General features: G+C 39.4%; 4 protein-coding genes across 8 annotated transcripts; 1 reads left to right on the top strand and 3 right to left on the bottom strand.

Annotated features, from left to right (window-relative positions):
• The first annotated feature begins 973 nt into the window (after window positions 1–973).
• Window positions 974–3,179, top strand: LOC113701135 (SWR1 complex subunit 6-like). 3 transcript variants are annotated; one of them, XM_027221644.2, is made up of 6 exons: window positions 977–1,098; window positions 1,212–1,330; window positions 1,500–1,608; window positions 1,963–2,069; window positions 2,366–2,572; window positions 2,847–3,179. In XM_027221644.2, exons 2-5 carry the CDS (start codon window positions 1,226–1,228, stop codon window positions 2,567–2,569), a joined length of 525 nt encoding a protein of 174 aa, XP_027077445.1. In that variant the 5' UTR covers window positions 977–1,098; window positions 1,212–1,225; the 3' UTR covers window positions 2,570–2,572; window positions 2,847–3,179. The 3 variants fall into 3 exon arrangements, with proteins under 3 accessions (XP_071916001.1, XP_071916000.1, XP_027077445.1); XM_072059899.1 differs by having other exon boundaries at window positions 975–1,330; XM_072059900.1 differs by having other exon boundaries at window positions 974–1,330; window positions 2,366–3,179.
• A 3,433-nt stretch (window positions 3,180–6,612) lies between these two features.
• LOC113698676 (pathogenesis-related thaumatin-like protein 3.5) lies at window positions 6,613–9,934 on the bottom strand. Of its 3 annotated transcripts, none has more exons than XM_072058464.1 (4): window positions 9,822–9,933; window positions 9,178–9,718; window positions 8,372–9,059; window positions 6,613–7,496 (listed from the first exon to the last, which is right to left on the bottom strand). In XM_072058464.1, the coding sequence occupies exons 2-4, from the start codon at window positions 9,242–9,244 to the stop codon at window positions 7,337–7,339; spliced, it is 915 nt and encodes a 304-aa protein (XP_071914565.1). In that variant the 5' UTR covers window positions 9,245–9,718; window positions 9,822–9,933; the 3' UTR covers window positions 6,613–7,336. The 3 variants fall into 3 exon arrangements, with proteins under 3 accessions (XP_071914565.1, XP_071914566.1, XP_027074369.1); XM_072058465.1 differs by having other exon boundaries at window positions 9,178–9,713; XM_027218568.2 differs by having other exon boundaries at window positions 9,178–9,934.
• A 2,411-nt stretch (window positions 9,935–12,345) lies between these two features.
• Window positions 12,346–14,449, bottom strand: LOC113701291 (uncharacterized). Its single transcript, XM_027221878.2, has one exon. It carries the CDS (start codon window positions 13,390–13,392, stop codon window positions 12,598–12,600), a length of 795 nt encoding a protein of 264 aa, XP_027077679.1. The 5' UTR covers window positions 13,393–14,449; the 3' UTR covers window positions 12,346–12,597.
• Window positions 14,450–14,799: 350 nt separating this feature from the next.
• On the bottom strand, window positions 14,800–17,547 carry LOC113698303 (ferredoxin--NADP reductase, leaf-type isozyme, chloroplastic). The gene is made up of 9 exons (XM_072058466.1): window positions 17,376–17,547; window positions 17,040–17,274; window positions 16,767–16,900; window positions 16,455–16,533; window positions 16,213–16,304; window positions 16,025–16,102; window positions 15,536–15,598; window positions 15,175–15,409; window positions 14,800–15,101 (listed from the first exon to the last, which is right to left on the bottom strand). Exons 1-9 carry the CDS (start codon window positions 17,481–17,483, stop codon window positions 15,034–15,036), a joined length of 1,092 nt encoding a protein of 363 aa, XP_071914567.1. The 5' UTR covers window positions 17,484–17,547; the 3' UTR covers window positions 14,800–15,033.
• Between the last annotated feature and the right edge of the window lie 366 nt (window positions 17,548–17,913).

Here is a 17,913-nt window from a genome sequence, read left to right as displayed (position 1 = left end):
GTAAAAAATAAATACAGCAGTTTCAAAAAAGTAATATATAATAGAAAATTAAAAAATACAGCAGAAAATTCATAAAAAATCTCATTTTTTATGCATTTTGATTTTTTTGAGTATGTTACATTTTGTGTATAACTCAATTAATAGTTATTGGATCTTAAGAAAACAAAAAAGAACTAAAACATGATATTTATGTAGGAGAAATAGCAATATAATAAAAAGTGGGACAGAGAATTAATGGCACAGGATGTGGGACAGAAGATCCATTGCGTGTTAAAAGTGTTTATTATAAACCGTCGTAACCTTAAATGGGGCCTGATGATATTTTTCTTTTGTTTTCCCCCATCCCCGGATCAAAACAAACAGGTTACTTCATACGAAGCAAATCAATTAGCTTAAAGTTTTGACACTCTCTCTAAAAATATTAGTTTACCTACATAAGCGTTTTAACTTTCATTAGATTTGGCCTATTTTTTCTGGCTAGCGTCGCAATTTAGGTTTTTCATGTTGGTCTTGTAGGAATGAGTACCTTGGAGTGTAATCTTCATACTAGTATTATTATTATTTATTTTGAAAAAATTGATGATTGTGTTCAACCAACAATATGTATTATTATTCTGAAAAATTGGTGATTGTGTTCAACTTACAAGATTTATTACTATTATTTTGCAAAATTGATGATTTTGTTCAACTAGCAAGAGTTAGATACAAGGTATACCTGAAGTCCCACTCTATATCACAATTTATTTTGATGAATCAACAAACCATAAATTGATTTTTGTTTTTTGTTTTACTGTAAAAATTCCTATTAGATGTTGGATTCGTTGGACACGTTACTTTTTCCCCAGGTTCAAGCGTGGGCTGGACTCTCGTATTCTTAATTGGGCTCGAATATTGTGGGCTTGCAATTTCCGAGTCCACGAGGGCTATCTAAAGAGTCCAGTCAACGCGTCTGACCCGGGTTTGATACAATCGGTTAAGTGCTCATCTGAACCGGACGGCTAGACAGACAGAAACCGGTAGCATACGAGTAGTGTTGAAAAACTGGAGCCGGATTTCACCCGCCGGCCGTCGTGACAGAAATTCAGTAAAACCCTCTCAGTTCTCTCTCTCTCTCATTCTCAACCCACCCTCTCTCTCTCTCTCTCTCGATTCATTAAACTGTTGAAAGTCAGGTGGAGTTTTCCTCTCAATTTTGTCAAAAGTTTATTTAGGTTAGCAGGAAGGAATGGAGGAAGATGGGTCGAATTCAATTCGAAGGATGTCTACTCGGTCCCGCAAGATTGCTCCCAAAATGGCGGCTGCACTTGCCAGCTCCGATAATCGAACTCAGGTCCACAGTATTCAAAACTTATTGTATATTCAGCTTTTTATTTTTTTTTGTTGGGGGATGGGGTGTGTGTGTTGGGAGTGTTCACAGGACGCAATTAACTGATTAAGTTTAGAGCTGGAGCAGTGGCTGTGATTAAATTAAACTGCTTTGACTTTGGGGTGGGACGCAGGCGATACTAGCTCGGCTGGATGCTTTGGAAAATGACAATGCTGCAACGGAGGCAGTACAGCAAATTGATGATGATGATGAAGTTTCTCTTGATGACGATGATGACCAAGGTTGTCTGTTTCATTCACATTCTCTTGCTCTAATTCAAGTAGCTAGCTTTTTAGCAACCTTTTTCGGTACATTCGTATGTGATCATCTAATCCGTTCTTTGTATACAATAATCTACCATGATTCTCTCACTGCGACAAGGAAAGAGCAATTAATTCCGTTCCCAATTGATTTCGTTCTATTACATGTATCTTTAGCTCATCAGGAAACCTAATTTTTACCTTATTTTTCTTTGACTGAGTAACCCCCCGTGTCATGCTTCCAGTTTCTACCCAAACAGACTGTCTGGTTCTCATTGCTCTTTTGCCTGCATCTGGTTTTGGTTATCTAACCTTAGCTTTTCAAATTGTTTGCAGTTTATCAAAAGAAACAGTCTAAGAGTACGAAACGGAAAACTCGTCAGGCTAAAGCGTTAGAGAATGCTAAAAAGGCCTCGAGAACGTTTCTTGAGCTCTTGCACGAGGTATTCAGAACTAAACAATGCAACCCTTCATTACTAGTCTGCTGGCATGTCATCCTATTTGCTCAAGAATGTTGTGGCTAAAATTGCGGTATCACTGATGGCAAATTGGACTCATATGTCAACACATGCAGTTTTTGGGTTTCAAATATAAATACCTGTCTATTGCGGAGTTTGTTCTTTTGGCATAGTTTTCATGTCTGAAGATTGTCATATAGAATCTCTGAATCTCAATTAATTGTTATTTGAAGATTGTCATATAGAGTCTCTGAATCTCAATTAATTGCTATTTGGACTAGGCAAACCTGGAATCCTTGCCGCCTCACGTGCCCTCGTATTTGAGAGCTGCAGTTGGACCTCCAAGTTCCTCTTCAAGCCGTCATTTTTGCACTGTCTGTGGATTCACAGCGAATTATACATGTGTACAATGTGGGATGCGATTTTGTTCTATTCGATGCCAAACTATTCACAATGATACTCGTTGCTTGAAATTTGTCCAATGATTGGTGAGTTCCCCAGTCAATTTAGTTTGACACTGTTTTATTACAACTGTTTCTGTTATTTATTGCTGTGCCGTTCGATTTATTGTCGAGGTCAATGTTTCAAGAACAACTTTTGTGGAAAACGGCTTAGTGGTGATTTGGTTCATCTACTCAGTTGTATATCTTGACTATCTCATAGATGCTCAAGGTTGCACGAGAGCTGATTCTAGTATAAGCCTTAACCAAATATTTAATTAAGTGCATCGAGTTTGGATTATTTGATCTTACTGCTTTACAGCACCATAACTCACCTCGCTATTTGGTGGAGAAAAAGAAAAAAGAGACTTAAAATCCTTGAGGCGTTGCTGCATGAAGATGAAGTGCAAGGTGTGCAATGAAGAGAGCAGAATCCATTGTGCAAGTGATGAACTTGTTACTTGTACTCTATTTAGCAACGTATCCTGTACATTGGGGAAGAGAACTGATGATTGTATCGTTTTGTGGTAGTTATTTTATTTTTGGCAGGAAGAGGGAATTTTAAGCTTTATCTTCATCAAATTCGCTTTGTATTTGGACTTCTTTTCTCAATGGGCTAATGTTATTGGCTGTCCTTTTTTTTTTGTTTGGTTAATGGCACCCTTTTTTCTTCGCGTGCTTTTGCCAAAAATACAAAGGAGATGGAGTGCCATCAAAGGTGCTCTTTTCAATGCTTTTCAGCCACCCTCTTGAAAATGTTTTACTGAGGCATATCTTGGGTTCCTGTTAATTGATCTGCCTATAGTGGTATACATGAAATCTCTTTTCTTCAAGCCGCCAATGATTGCAGATTTTAAGTGCTTGTAATTGTTGCTGTCATCTGTTTATTCGTAATCTGCTCTGTTGTTGCTTGCGGGTTGCGCTCACAATCTGGTACTTTAGAATACCAGACTCACCTTCATGTGAGAAAATTAAGCCCAGGTCTTTTTTACCTTTCTTAATGATTAAGTCTGGTGATAAAATTCTAAATACCTTATAGCGACAATTAAGTTAAAAGATGGAGAAGAGCCAATGGATGTGTATTGAAGGGGACAAAAAATTTACCACCTATTTGACACAAAAGAAGTCTTGAATAAGAAGTATCCCAGAAAATCATGGAGATACGTAGATAAAGAACACAGCTAGACAAAACCAGTTGTAGAAGTTTTCCTCTGTTTTGTGTAATGGTCTTCTTTTCCATTATAAAGCTTAAAAAACCCTCTTTAATTAAAGAAATAATACAGCCCCAGCCCACGCAACCAGAGCCCACACTGTCTGGCATGAGAAGGCTCAGTTTTGGAACTGGAAAGTTGAGAGCCAGCAGAATGCAGAGTTTTTTGTGGAAATGGCAAGCGGAGAGGTTTCCAAGGTTCAGTGGTGAGATGGGATTCCTTCTTTTAGATCATCTGTCTATTTCTGACGTGTAGTGTTGAGGATTATGGCACGCAGACAAAATGTTGGAAGAAAGTCTCCCTCCAAGCCACCATCTCAATCTCTCAATTCTCCTAGTCCCAGCCAACCAACAAAAGAAGACCGGGAGAAATTGGGAATCTACTCAACCAACCGTCCCTCAGGTGACTAACTTCCTTTTTTTTAACTGCGACGATAGCATTCTTCTAATCTAATCTATCCTATTTTACAAGGAGAAGAAGGCTAAAGAGACCATGCAAGGGACTATCAGACCTAACTAGACCAAATGAATGCTCACTGCTTGCTAACTGTTCTCAAGTGACTAACTTCCTTTGCTAACTGCTAAAGCTAAAAAACCCAAGTGGAGAGTTCTATCTGGATATTCCCTTGTGTTTTGCCCTTGTTAAAGAAATGTGAGAACTGCATTGATGGATTCTCGTGGAGATTATGGATTCCTTGTGGAGAAGAGGCACGTAACCTTGTTGGAGTACAATGCTAGCCCACACATGACTTCGTTTCTGAAACTGGCAACAGAGAAAACAGGCGTTGATATTTGATTAACTTGGCTGTCCATTGTTGATACTATAACAACAAATGTAACCTTAGCTTTTGGTTGGAGATTGTGGGATGTTCTTTGTAATCATGTGAGAAATGATTCACAAAAGGCAAAAAGAAAATGGACACAGAATTGGAATCTCGTTTGCGTATAAGTATTATTATTATTATTTTTTTTTTAGGTCGAAGATTAAAATATTTAGTTTGCTTTTGTTGTCTTATTCTTTCTGTTTTAAGGCTAACAATGCGTAGTGAAAAGCGAATTTGGAGCTAATGAGCTAGATCAAAACTGGAACCTGATTAAGGGGTGATTTGCAGAATCATTTTGAGACGTAATAGATTGATTACTAGTATTTTAATTTTGTAATCTTTAGCGATTAGAAACGTCCGCAATATGAAACGTCAAATCCGCCGCTTTCATAAGGAATAAGACGAACCGGTTTGTCCTTACGGTTTTTGAAAAGCTAATTTTCCAAATCAAGTTTGACAATAATAATAATGTCTAATCAAGTTGCCTTACCATCACCAATAGGGTTTTAGTTTAATGATCAACGATAAGATTTCAGAAACTGAAATCTGAATTCAAACTTCACTAGGTTTGAATTCATTTAAGCTAGACGTTAGTCTTCATGCCACTACAAGTGGATTAATAGCTGATCAATTTTACAATCCAGGAAGATACGAGTGACGGAACGCAAGAGGAGCTTCAATTGCAATCAACAAGATGAGATATTATTAATTAAGAAGATTGTGAGAATGAGATGATCAGTCAATTAAGTTTCCAATGATACTTTTCTTCTCGCCTCAACCATTGTGACTCTAAGGAGGCAAATTCTAACAGTAAAGGCGTCTGAAAACTTGAAAAAGACACGGCTGCTGATGAAAGAGTCAAGGTTAAGTACCAAACAATGGATTTTAGCGTTGAAGTATGTATCACTGTGTGTAATCATATGCAGGCTGAATAAGCTTTTTGATCCTGCAGTGTAATCACGATTGGAGCCTTTTTATCTTGTCTTTCTCTTTTTATCTGTTTTGCAGAACGCCTGGTGGAGACTAAGACGAACAAGAATGATCAGAAACCTTAAAATAGTTGTATTACGATTGACCATCTTTACGGGAGCAAAATTCACCCCAACTTGCCTTTGATTAAGTTGTTCCCACTAACAACGGGTGAGATGGGGAGCTTTTTGATCTTCATAGTTGAATTCACAGATGCTCATGATTTGCTTCAAGAAATCAATCGCTTCTGGTTCGCTTAGTCGTTGCAGACGATCTTTAGATGCTTATCGAGTGAGAAAAAGAAAACCCAAATTGACACGCAATATCAAAAGGCCAGGGGATGACGAAAAATAATGGCTGGAGATCAATGCATGGGTGATGATCTAAAGAGTGCAGAAAATCGGACGAAAGTTCAAACTCTGTAAATAAATTACCTTTCTGATTTGTATGGTATGGTTTATTATGGTCATTAGTTAGCAGAATAAAAATGACAATTAATGGGAGAATAAACGCAAGCACAAACTGATAAAATCAAACCAACAAAAAGCCAACTTCGTCCCCTTAACCATGAGATCTGTGGTTCGAAATCCATGGAAATGAAAAAAATAACGTTGAGAGAGTTTTCCCCAAGAAAGGTCCGACGTGGTTCGAACAGAATTAGTCGTAGACCGTAAAATGAAAACGAATACTGGTGTATTATACCTTTAAAAAAAAAAAAAGACAACTTCGTATAAACGAATGAACGGATCACAAAGGAATTCACTAATCCAAGGAGTCAATTCAAGAAAAACGTATTACCACAATTAATCGTGTATGAGCCACGCTTTTCTGATGTGGCAAAAAGCACCCCGTCAAATTGGATGGTGCGTGTTTCTTGTTTCAAACTTATACAAACATGTTTCTTGTCAACACTCATTTTAAGTCACCAGAAAAGAAAAGCTGAGTGCAGGTTTGAATCCATCTTTGGAACAGAATGAATATATAATATATATTTTGCGGCGGCCAAAACCCAATTCCAAACCACCAGTATTAATTAGTAATTAAGATACGAAACGAAAACCAGATCAAATCATTAGGCCACTAAAGAATTAGAAGATAATTTGATTGGTTGCAAATTAGAGAAGAAATTGAAGTCCCCAAGATCACACTAGCACTGGCCTGCCTATCATAAACATTGCAATTTGCAAACCAACAAATTTAAACACCTACCACGTCCAAGCCTCTCATCTAATGCATACTAGTAAGCACTATTATAATAATTGTACATAGCAAATTTCAAACCAAATTGCATTAAATAATCAACTACGGCGGCATGAGGTCGTCGTCTTGGATTGGAGGGTCTCTTTCAATGTTTCTTCATTCAGGCGTGAAGAATGGTGACCAAACATGAATCAGTAGTATGTTCCCATTCCAGTCGGCCTTCTTCTTGCTTGCTTGCTTGTATCCATCTCCTTCCTCCTCCTAGCATCTTGTGGGAAAAGAATCCCCCGCACCATGCCACATTCACATCAATGCAACAATTCTACAATTTTCAATTTATCTCGGCCGGACTCAGGCCTAACATAATGCCCGAAATCAGAACACGGCAGCTGGCATCTGGAAAGCCTGGAATTAGTCAAGAACCCCACTTGATTTTTCTCCAAATTTTTTTGTCTCAAGTCGTACAAAAAATCTTGTGGGCCTCTTTATCCCACCTGGTCCATAATCGAATGAAAGGGCTCTTAATCAGTCAAAGGCTGCATCGATCTGAAATGGAATACTCTTTTATGTGTTTTTTTTTTAAAAATCCCCAGATATTGGAGGGACGGCTTAAAAGTGCCGAAGGGTAACCAGCAGCAGCAGCAAGAGAGTGATAGCAAAACTGGTTATGATCAGCCGCCATCGCCGACCCAAGATTAAAGAATCACTGCCGCTTGTGAACAATGAAACGCCGCCTGCCCCGGCAGTCTCAGATCCAGCTGACTTCTTGCTGCACCCGGAAATCACATGTTTAGTTATATTAACAATTCCTAGTTAAAGTATGCATGTAAAAATTTGATTAAGATTAGAGTCCTGCAACGTATATAGTTCATCTAGATTTTAAAGTACAAGGCTCTGAATTATTTCAATCGGACTAGAGGTACGACAAATATGTTTATTTTTTTTGTTTGTTTGTTTGGGCGGTAATTCACATTAGTATATATATAACGTGAGAGGCACATCTGAGTATCTGACGCACCACAGCCGACTTTAGGGAACAAAATCACAATTATCTATGACAATTGGCTGCCTCTATTTGCGTAAGATGAATAACTATATATGGACCTTGATGGCAACATCCCCTCGACTCTGAAAAAGAATACTAATCAAACAAATTCTTGGCCTTCTAATTTTTTTTTTTTGTCAACATATCTTTCACATTTCCATCATCAATTAGTACGGAAACTAACAATTATGGAGATTTTTTTGCCATAATCATGGTCGTAATTATGGAGGGCAACATAACCGTGCAATGTTACTCTTGTATTCTTACGATTAACAAACTAGAAAAATCAAAACCTTTGGGAAAAAAAATGTTTTAAGTGTCAAGTTATCAACTGATACGTGCATAAGAGATCAAGAAAATTAAATATCATTAATTAATTAATCGACAATAATTTTTATTAATAGGGAAAAGAAGTTGTGGTTTTGGAAAGCATTCAACATGTTCAGGATGCAAAATCTGCAGGGATAAGCTGCTTAATTATAAGAGACAACTTGCAAAGAAGCAAATCAGACAAAGATAAGAAACAGAAAAGAAGTGACTGAAATGATTAAAAAAAAAAAAAATGAACGAGCGTAGAATTCAGTACGAGTATGACAAACCTGGCAGCTGGAGTTGGGCAAAAACTGATGATGTAATCGGCGGAAGCACAAGTGAAAGTGCTGGTCCCGTCATCGTAGGCGTAGCTGTAAGCGCGCGGACACGCACTCTTGAAATACTCTGAATAAGAAGTTGGCTGGCAAGTCTGAGGATTCCCGTACGCGCCGCTGCAGCAGTACTGAGGATCTCCGAACGCCTCACATGCGCTTTTGCAGGCCACGCTGCCGCTGCTGCTCATCACCTTCAGCTCCGACGGACACCCGCCGTTGAGATCACTGACGCAGCCCGCGGTCGTACAGTTTCCTCCGGACCCACCTTGTGGGACCACCAGCATGGGCAGATTGTATCCGTCCACGAGGCTGACGTCATAGAAGTCGAGCCCACCAGCCCCATTCAGAGTAAACTCGGCCAGAGTAGCCGGCGGAGCTGCTCCTCCTGCGCATTCTAAAGTCCCGGACCCGCAATCCCCCGTGATGCAGGTAAACTTCCCCGTGGTGGGGTCTTGACTGCAAAGCGTCCGGCCCCATAAGCGGCCTGACCATCCTGCGGGGACGGAAACGGAAGTTGATTGTCCCGGGTTTAGCGGGAAACCGGTGGTGGAGAGTTGAGGAGTTCCCGCGCCGGATAATATCCCGGGCCAAACGGTGTAGCTGCACTGGTTCACTAACGTAAACGTCGCAGAAAACACACCTGCATGATCAAAAACAAGGAGATACATAATTGACATGCATGAGTACGAGAAAGAAAGAAAAAAGTGTGGTTGATCACAAGATTGTTAATGTAGTAAAAGAAAAGAAACAGTAGCTACCTGCAACGGAACAAAGGAAGCAAAATGCGAGGAGTGAAAAGGAGGGATGAAGTCTAGCCATAGCCATTTCTTCTCGGAGAGAGAGAGAGAGAGAGAGAGAGAGAGAGAAATGGCGGACCGAGAGATTTTAGCTGGGAAGTTGGGGAATGAGATACGAATGTGAGGGAGAATATACGTGGTACGGTTACGGGGGTGTATGCAGAGGAGGTCACGTGGGTAGGTGGGCGGCAACCGAGGTAGGAGGAGGAGAGACGTGAATACACCGCCAGAGTATAAGTATAAGTCGACGAAGATGTCTGCAGGGTGGAGAAGGAGGAGGGGCTTTGAGAGTAGGGAGAGGTAATGGTGGTTTTAATTATGGATCACGCATTTCAATACATATACGCGCAGAGGTTTGGTGTTTGGACGATGTCAATGTGGAGAGCCAGCGGGAGGGAGAGAGGCATAGATTGGAGGCAGGCTGGCGGAGTTAAATAGACGAATTTTGGAACTTGTAGCAGCAGTGGTGCAGTAACAATACTATGGTTACTCCTGCCCTACACTAAACAGAAACAGAAAGAGGTCAATTCAAGAGGATCAATGAAAATTCGAAGGAGCTAAATCATTATCGGATCAGATGCTTTATATTACGAGTAGTATCTTACTTTAGCCTGTTTTGATACGGTTAATTTTTAGTACTGTTTCCGGTGGGCTCCTGAAGAACTGAAGGGCTGGGAATAGAGCTCATTGGACAAGATGGACATGGGACTGGACGGTGGGCTTCTGCAGGGAAGGGGTGGGTGGGCTCCAATTGTTTTATTTATAGGGAAGATGATGATGATGCTGCCGTCGGGTTCAGCCCAATGACGTTTTGCCTGTCTGTGTGAGTCGCACTTAATTATGTTAGCTGACCCTACTGCCGTTACAGTGAAATTAGAGGATTTGGCGTAAAATTTTTTTTTTTTTTTATTGCCACTTTATATAATTTCCTTTTCGTCCTCATAAAAACTAATAATTCTACTTTAATGATCAGTCATCACCCCTTGCCTTGGCTGCTGTGAGATGCAGAGACATTGGATAAGAGTAGGTGCACTTGCATCGGAAGTATGTGGCTATAAAAATCCATTTTACCAACCGTCATGACGACGATTTTTAAGCAGGAAGGAACACGCTTTTTACCTCAGCCTGCACATGCATTTGTGGACAAAATGTCTTTTGATTGCTTCTACTGTGTGGAAAACGGTATACCCGTTTGTTTGCTTGTGTCTTTTTTGTGCGCATGAATATGAAAACTTGGACATGAAGTAAATGTTATCGCTTAACATGGTGTGATCACACCATGTCGGACTTGGGCTCAGGTTTTTATGTGAAGCGGCTACAAATCTCCAGCATACTTTGTGAAGTCAAAGAATCCACGACAGAAAACTATGAACACTTGCATCTCATGCGTTTTAATCCTCTTGTTTATTTTTGGGCAAACATCTTTTGGATAATGATGGCGCATTTGCTTCTTCAGGATTAGGTAAAGCTATAATGAATCAGGGAGAGGAGAGGATTGTGTTGGACGAAGAAGGATTGTAAATAAGAATACCTGCCTGCCTATCATGAACCGGCTTTATGTAAAGATTTCAGATAGTTAGCATAAAATTATGAATCAATGATAACATTCCAATTTCCGACATCAATAGTTCCATACTTAACCTCTTTTCCGCACTAAATTATATATTTCACTATTTTCTACTTCAAAGCCTACCTCTGAGGCAATTGATGCATTCATCCAGCGAGTGCGGAAATCTGTTTCCAACGAAATGAATGATTCTCTTCCGCCTACTTACAAATTCCATTGAGGGAACAAACGAAATTGTTTTGTGCTCCATTGACAAACTAAAGGATTAGTTATCTCCAGACAGAATGAATCCTTTCATCTAGCATTGATATCTATCTAGGACACAAACCGGACAAATAATCCATGAACATTCAGGACTGGTGCTCACCTGTTTGGAATGCTGACATGCAAAGACACGACTACGTCCCTATTCAAAGAATACAGGGATATGCTTCTTTACCAATGCAGTTAAAACATCTAATTCAGTTACGCTTCCTTATTAAATGAAAGCAAAGTGAAACGACATTCAAGATCCAATAACCAGTTTTACTGAATCATGGGTGACTGTATAGCTGGGTACCAAATGACCCAATGCCATAGTGTTCCGGATCAGAAAGAAAACAATACCACAAGAAACTCATTTTTGCCGATATAGGATCCTAGCCTAGAATTGCTTTCCAACCTCTAAAGTGATCAAGCGTACACAAACTGAATGGCACGGCACGGCCAATATGCATCACTTATCAACATTCATATCCAAGTGATAGAAGAACTATCACTTCGATATTTGGACCCTACCAACACAAGTCATTAAAAATTGAGACAAGACAAACTCATTTGGCTAGTTACAATCACAAAAATGCATTCAGCTCCTTTTTGTAGGCTAACAATTGTGCCCAACTTTATTTTGATTAATAAAAGATTGGAGATTTACAAAAAGAATTGAACGGGAGAAGAAAGCAAAGTTTCAAAAAACCAGCTCATTATGGAAGTGACCTAGAAGAACTAGACTATGACCAATCTCTTCTTCCGCTTTCTTTTGATCTTTTCTTTTTCTCCTGTACCACTACAAATGACATTTCATAAACTCATAGATTCAGGATTTGCTCCTTGCCTTAGGATTGTGAATCTCAGCTTCCCAAACCAAGTTAAAAAAACACACCCCGGAATATGTTGATTATGCCAAAAAATAAGAATAACAAATTTACCGATTTATTCCAACCAAATAAAGGTTTAAACTGAAATAATAATCTAGTCACCATAATCATCCATTGCACCAAGAGAAAAGCTCGAAATCCAAGTGCCAATAATCAAAGCATCTACACAGACACAGGATGATCCAATGCCAAACTTGGAAGTACCAGCTAATGCAAACTAATTAACTCCAATAAACATTAAGTAGAACATCATCAAAAGCACAACAATCAGGGAAGGAACCACCATCACAGCTCCTTACCAAAAGGACTTTTATGTTGCACCAGTAAATATCGCAGTACAATATCTGCCAAATAGATAATTTAAGACATTTTATAGATTAATGTGAAAAAAAATCCAAATCTGCCATTAGGCCCATATTCAAGACATTATCAAAACTGAACCACCATTATATACTTTTATACCAATCCCAGAGAAAATTCTCCTTCACAGAAACAACAGTGGATCGCCAAGCCAATCATAACAAAAGCTATTCCGCAAAATCACCATCATATGTATATAACCCACCAAAACATTAGCAAGCAAAAGGATGTCAAAAACTATTTAAAGAACGAAATTAATAACAGCAGAAAAGGATAACTCATAACTGCTACTATGATTGTTCCTCCTATTCAATTTCTTCATGCGGTGTTAGTGCATTCCCTTGCAAAGTGACCCGTCTCCCCGCAGTTGTAGCACTTGCTTCCACCAATAGTAAACCTCGAGTAACCGCCGCCACTGCTACCTCCACCGCCACTGGTACAGTCCCTTGCCATATGCCCCTGCTCCCCACACCTAAAGCACGAACCGCCACCACCACCACCACTACCAACTCCACCACGACCTCCACCACTGCGTGAACAATCCCTAGCCAAATGTCCATAATCGCCACATTTAAAACAGCCTCCCCCGCCGCCGCTGCCACCATTTCCAGCACTCCTATCACAATCCCTAGCCAAATGCCCAATCCTGCCGCAGGTATAACACTCTCCACCGCCGCCACCAGAGGAGGGCATCCTATCACAATCCCTAGCTAAATGCCCAGCCCTTCCACAATTATAACACTCCCCGCCGCCGCCGCCGCCGCCGCCGGCGGCTCCGCGAAACCCATAACCATTCCCATTCCTCCTGTTATACCCGCCGTCGGAAAACCCATAGCCACCGCGGCTTCCGCCGCCGCCGCGGCCACCACGGGAGTTATCAACAGGGGCTCCATTAGGGCCAGTGACATTAACGGCCTTGGTCTTATTGGCCTCTAATATGACCGAAAACTCGACAAGCTGACCCTCCCTAAGGGTACGATAGCCGTCAGATCTGATCTCAGATTGATGAACGAAGAGATGCTCGCTGCTATCGTCGGGCTTGATGAAGCCGAAACCCTTGTCATCCCGAAACTTCACCACCACCCCCCTCGACCTAGCATTCTCCTCCGCCATTGAATTGCCGAACCCCAAAACAAAGAAAAAAAAAAGAGCCCTAGATGTTGGGGGCGAAATCTATGTAGATATATAGAAATAGCTTTTAGATTGAGAGAAGAAGACAGATTTAGGAAGATACCGGCAGTAATTTATAGAGGGGACAACCCTAATAAGCTATTCGGCGCTTTAGAGTTTGCTTAAGCGAGGAGTATTACTAAATACCACTCCACTAGTGAATGGGCTCTCGTTACTTGTTACTTAGGGCTGCACTCTCGCCTTTTTCACATACTTACTTGGAAAAATTTTTATGGAAAGAAAGAAGGAAAAAACTTTTCCTTCCAGCGGATTTTATGGGTTTTTTTGGTCGAGTGGGTTTGGCATCTTAAAGTTAGTGTTCCCCCTTTTTTTTTTTTTTTTTTTCCATTTTCTCTCGACAGAGGAATTTATTAAAAGGAAAAGACAATTTGATTCAAAACTCGGTTTCATTTTGTAATTTGACTCCAAATTTGTCTCAATTTGGAACTTTCGTGTAAATCTATAATTCTAGCAAATGATCAGCTAACCATTTGTTGTATCTGTTCAAAGTCCTTTTGTGCGCTTAGCAATGATTAAAAGGGCAACCAAAATTCTAAAGAGAAGTTGCCGTTTTGTAGAGAGTTGAGAGACATTCAGCAACGAGAAAGTTTCTAATTCACCCCTCAAAATTAGAAATTTCGTCGTGGCAGGAAATTAATTGCTTCAAAACCCCCCAAAATTAGTAGCTGGCTGTGACATTACCACTAAAAATTGGTAAAAGAAATTGACCGAAAACGAGTTGATGTTAAGGCTCATCTGTGAACAAATAAGTTTCCAAATTGGAGGGTTTATTTTGGACTAATTCGCTTTCAAGGACTGAATCAACACTTTGATCTACTTTGTAGGGCCTAATCCAAATTCATCTATACATACAAATTCAAACAATCTAGCTAATTAGCAAAATTAACTAATAAGTTCAAAAAAAAAATTCTAATCTTTTGGTACAGCTATCCCAACTAAAATTTGCAAACCCTACCCAAGATAAAAAGTAAAGCCGTGTGATCGACAAATGTTTCAACTTTTAAAGAAAGGAATTTTTCTATAATAGGAGAAACAATATATGAATTTGCAAATATATATATATATATATGACAATTAAACACAACAATTCTTCAAACAGTTTCATAGTTTTTTTTATTTACGAAGACATATTTAAGGTAGAAATTGGCTCTAAAATTAGAGCCACTTCGAAATTTTTGGATTTTTTTCAAGTAAAATTTAATATAAAACTATATTATTCTTTTAGTTAAAATATAAATCCGGCCTAAAATACTAATTCTGTGTTAATCTACAGTTACAACCACAAAAAAAAAAAAATTAATGAGCATAATTTATCAAGAAACAAAAACCTGCGGAAAGGAATTCAAGTTTCGTATCGGTCACGATCCGGCCCCTCAAAACTTTAGGGATCTTCAGAGAGTCAACAGCAGTACAAGGAGTTGAAAATCGAAAATCAAAAGAAGAAAGTATAAGAAAAGGAAGAAAAAAATAATATTACCGAAAGAGAGTTACCTATCTACATGAACGCAGAGAAAATCACATAATGGACATGTATTTATTTTTTGTACAAGAAGAAAGCAAAAATTAGTAGACTTCCACATTCCATTGCTCGCCCTTCTTCAACTGCTTTTTATACTCAGCCCAATCGATCCCTGAAAGAAAGGCAGAAGGAAAAGTTGAGTACTGGGAAGAAAAAGACGAAATATGATGTCGACACAATCTCACCATCTTTAGCAGCCAATGACGCCATAATGTCATCAATTCCCTTTTCCATGCCTTTGAGCCCGCACATGTATACGAAGGTGTTGTCTTTCTTGAGCAATTCCCACAACTCTTCTGCATATTGAGCCATCCTGGTTTGGATATACATCTTCTCACCTTTCTCGTTGGTTTGCTCTCTGCTCACTGCAAAGTCTAGTCGAAAGTTGTCTGGATGCTTTTCCTTCATCTTCTCGAATTCCTGGCGCAATCATTAACACCAAAAAAAAATGTCCTCAACTAATACTAACAAGCATAACAACTAGTGTTAAGGTCACCTTGCACCTTGCACTCAGTAGTGTTAAATTGTCACTACTGATGTTTTTACCTCTTTGTATAGCAATGAGCTGCTGGTGGGAACACCCAAGAAAAGCCATGCCAATCCGTTGAACTGCATTATTCACAGAAGAAGTGTTTGTAATACACTACTATTTTAGACGGAAATGGTTACTAGTCAGGAGTCAGGACACAAAGATACAACTAGTTGTAAACGCTGCTAGCTCTAAAAGCTGCTGAGAAAACTGTGAAATAAGTTTCTCACAAGATAAACATCACATAAGCGTTGAAATGGTCATTCCCCAACTACTAAGCTCAACCTTTTGCTTCCCATCCCTATGGAAACAAAAAACAAGATATTCGATGACACAAAAACAAGATACACTACGATAGCTGGAACCAAACAAGACATTTCTTTTTTCTTTTTTTTTTTCAACAAACGAAACAAGACTTTTCCGTTTCTTCCCTGATGACACCTCTCCTGCACAATTTTTTTCAAGGGATCTTCGAAGAGTCGCGAATACTGGCAATAACAATTTACCTTGTAATCGTCGTGCTTCTCAAAGAACATTTTCCATAAGAATCCACGGAAAGGAGCAATTCCTGTTCCAGTGGCAAGCTGCAAGGATGCATTTGAATCATAAAAATGCTCATCTATTGGATGGCTGAAATATACACATCGTGATGAAGTAAATGATAACACAATGTATAACGTGACACATATCATACCATAACAACGGTAGCATTTGGATCTTTTGGCATTAGCATTTCTTTCCCGACAGGTCCAGTGATTTTTACTTCAGCTCCAGGCTTCAGATCGCCTGATGCAAAGCAACAATCCAAGTTCCACACAAGGACAATTACAAGCTACTTCTACATTCTTCTAGAACCTCGTTGAAATTATGCACAACAGTTTTTTTCTTTTACTAATGTTATGAAATAATATACATCAGGGAATTCTGAGTTCTTACACAAGAAGTTTGAGCAAACTCCTTTAACAATTTCCGCTTGGTCATTTGTATAGACAAGCCGCTTGACACAAAGAGATACCTATATAAAGGATTAAGGTACGACTGTTTCAATAGCATAAAATAGGAACACCATTGTTAACAAGGAGGAGAATATATAAGCATGGTGCTATCTGCTAAATTGCTCAGATTGCAATCAAAACCTAGACTCAGGTCATCTCTGCATTATAATTTCAGGCATCGGCTCATAATCGTGCCTCAAAAAGTAGTGAACGTAAATACAACAAACATGACTACAGTTCCACAAACACATACAGTTTTGGAATCCCCGAAGTCACCAAGAGCACTGCTACCAATTGAGTACAACCTCAGCTTGTGAGGCCTTCCATTCTTGTCAACTCCATCTGCTATAACCCCAATTGATTGACCTTCCCTGTAAGGGAGTTCCCCTGATCAATCCAATATGATGATCAGGTAAAGTGGACTAAAATATACAATTTAAAATCAAAAGCTGATGCAATTCCAATGTAGCCATCAAATAAATACTAAAACTGACTGACGAAGCAAGAAGCATCTTAAGATATATACCCTCAGTGGTGAAGACCATGTGCCAAGTCTCTCCAGGCGCATCATCACCAGTGATCTTAGTGTTAAGGAGGCATCTGCCAATATATGGATCCTTTGGTTTGTACTTGTTTGTCACAACACCTTCTTCCTGTTTCTTGGAAACCTTCTGTACTTTCGCAGGGGCCTCAGTGGTGACCTGAGCTCTGATTGAAACCAATTTCCTGCCTATAGACACATTTCTATGGTACAGAGGAACCTGCGCAGATAGATAATGTAGCCCGCATTAGACAAAATTGATTCTTTCAGGAGAATCAAATGTTAAGAATGGCAAGAAAAGGGAAAGGCAAACGCAGAAACCTTAACGAAATTGATTCTTTCTGGTGAGATAATTGATGTTTTGGATGAAAGAGAAGCAGAAGTTTTGGAGGATGGAAGTGACACTGCAGCAGTGACTGCAGTAGCCATGATGATTAGAGTACAAAAAAAAAAAAAGATGGAGAAGAAAATAAGCGAGAAGTGAAGTGGTGGTATAAAGAAGATAGCAAAGTAAAGATTAATGTTTTGACGAAGAAGGGGGTGCAAAAGGAAGAAGTGGGATGCAAGATTGTATTGAGATTATGGATTGGGTGGATGTGGTTTGAAAGGCAATGCAGTGGCTGGCATTGAGGATAAGCAATATAGTGAATGTATGACTCTAAAATCTTAACCTCATTGATTCTGTATATTGCAGTCTCAATCTGTCGCCAAAAGGTTGGTTGTAATATTTTGTTTTTCTTGATTCCATGGGCAAAAAGATCTCAATTGTGAATGGTCACATGAGGGCGCTAAAGTAACAGAAATCAAGCAATATCGGTCTTTGGAAATGCTATCCTAAATTGAATTTTTTAATTTTCTA

This window comes from Coffea arabica, chromosome 7e (genome assembly GCF_036785885.1).
Source record: "Coffea arabica cultivar ET-39 chromosome 7e, Coffea Arabica ET-39 HiFi, whole genome shotgun sequence".
Lineage (NCBI taxonomy): Eukaryota > Viridiplantae > Streptophyta > Magnoliopsida > Gentianales > Rubiaceae > Coffea > Coffea arabica.
Note: the sequence above shows the minus strand (reverse complement) of the source record. Positions and strands in the feature narration are given on the sequence as shown.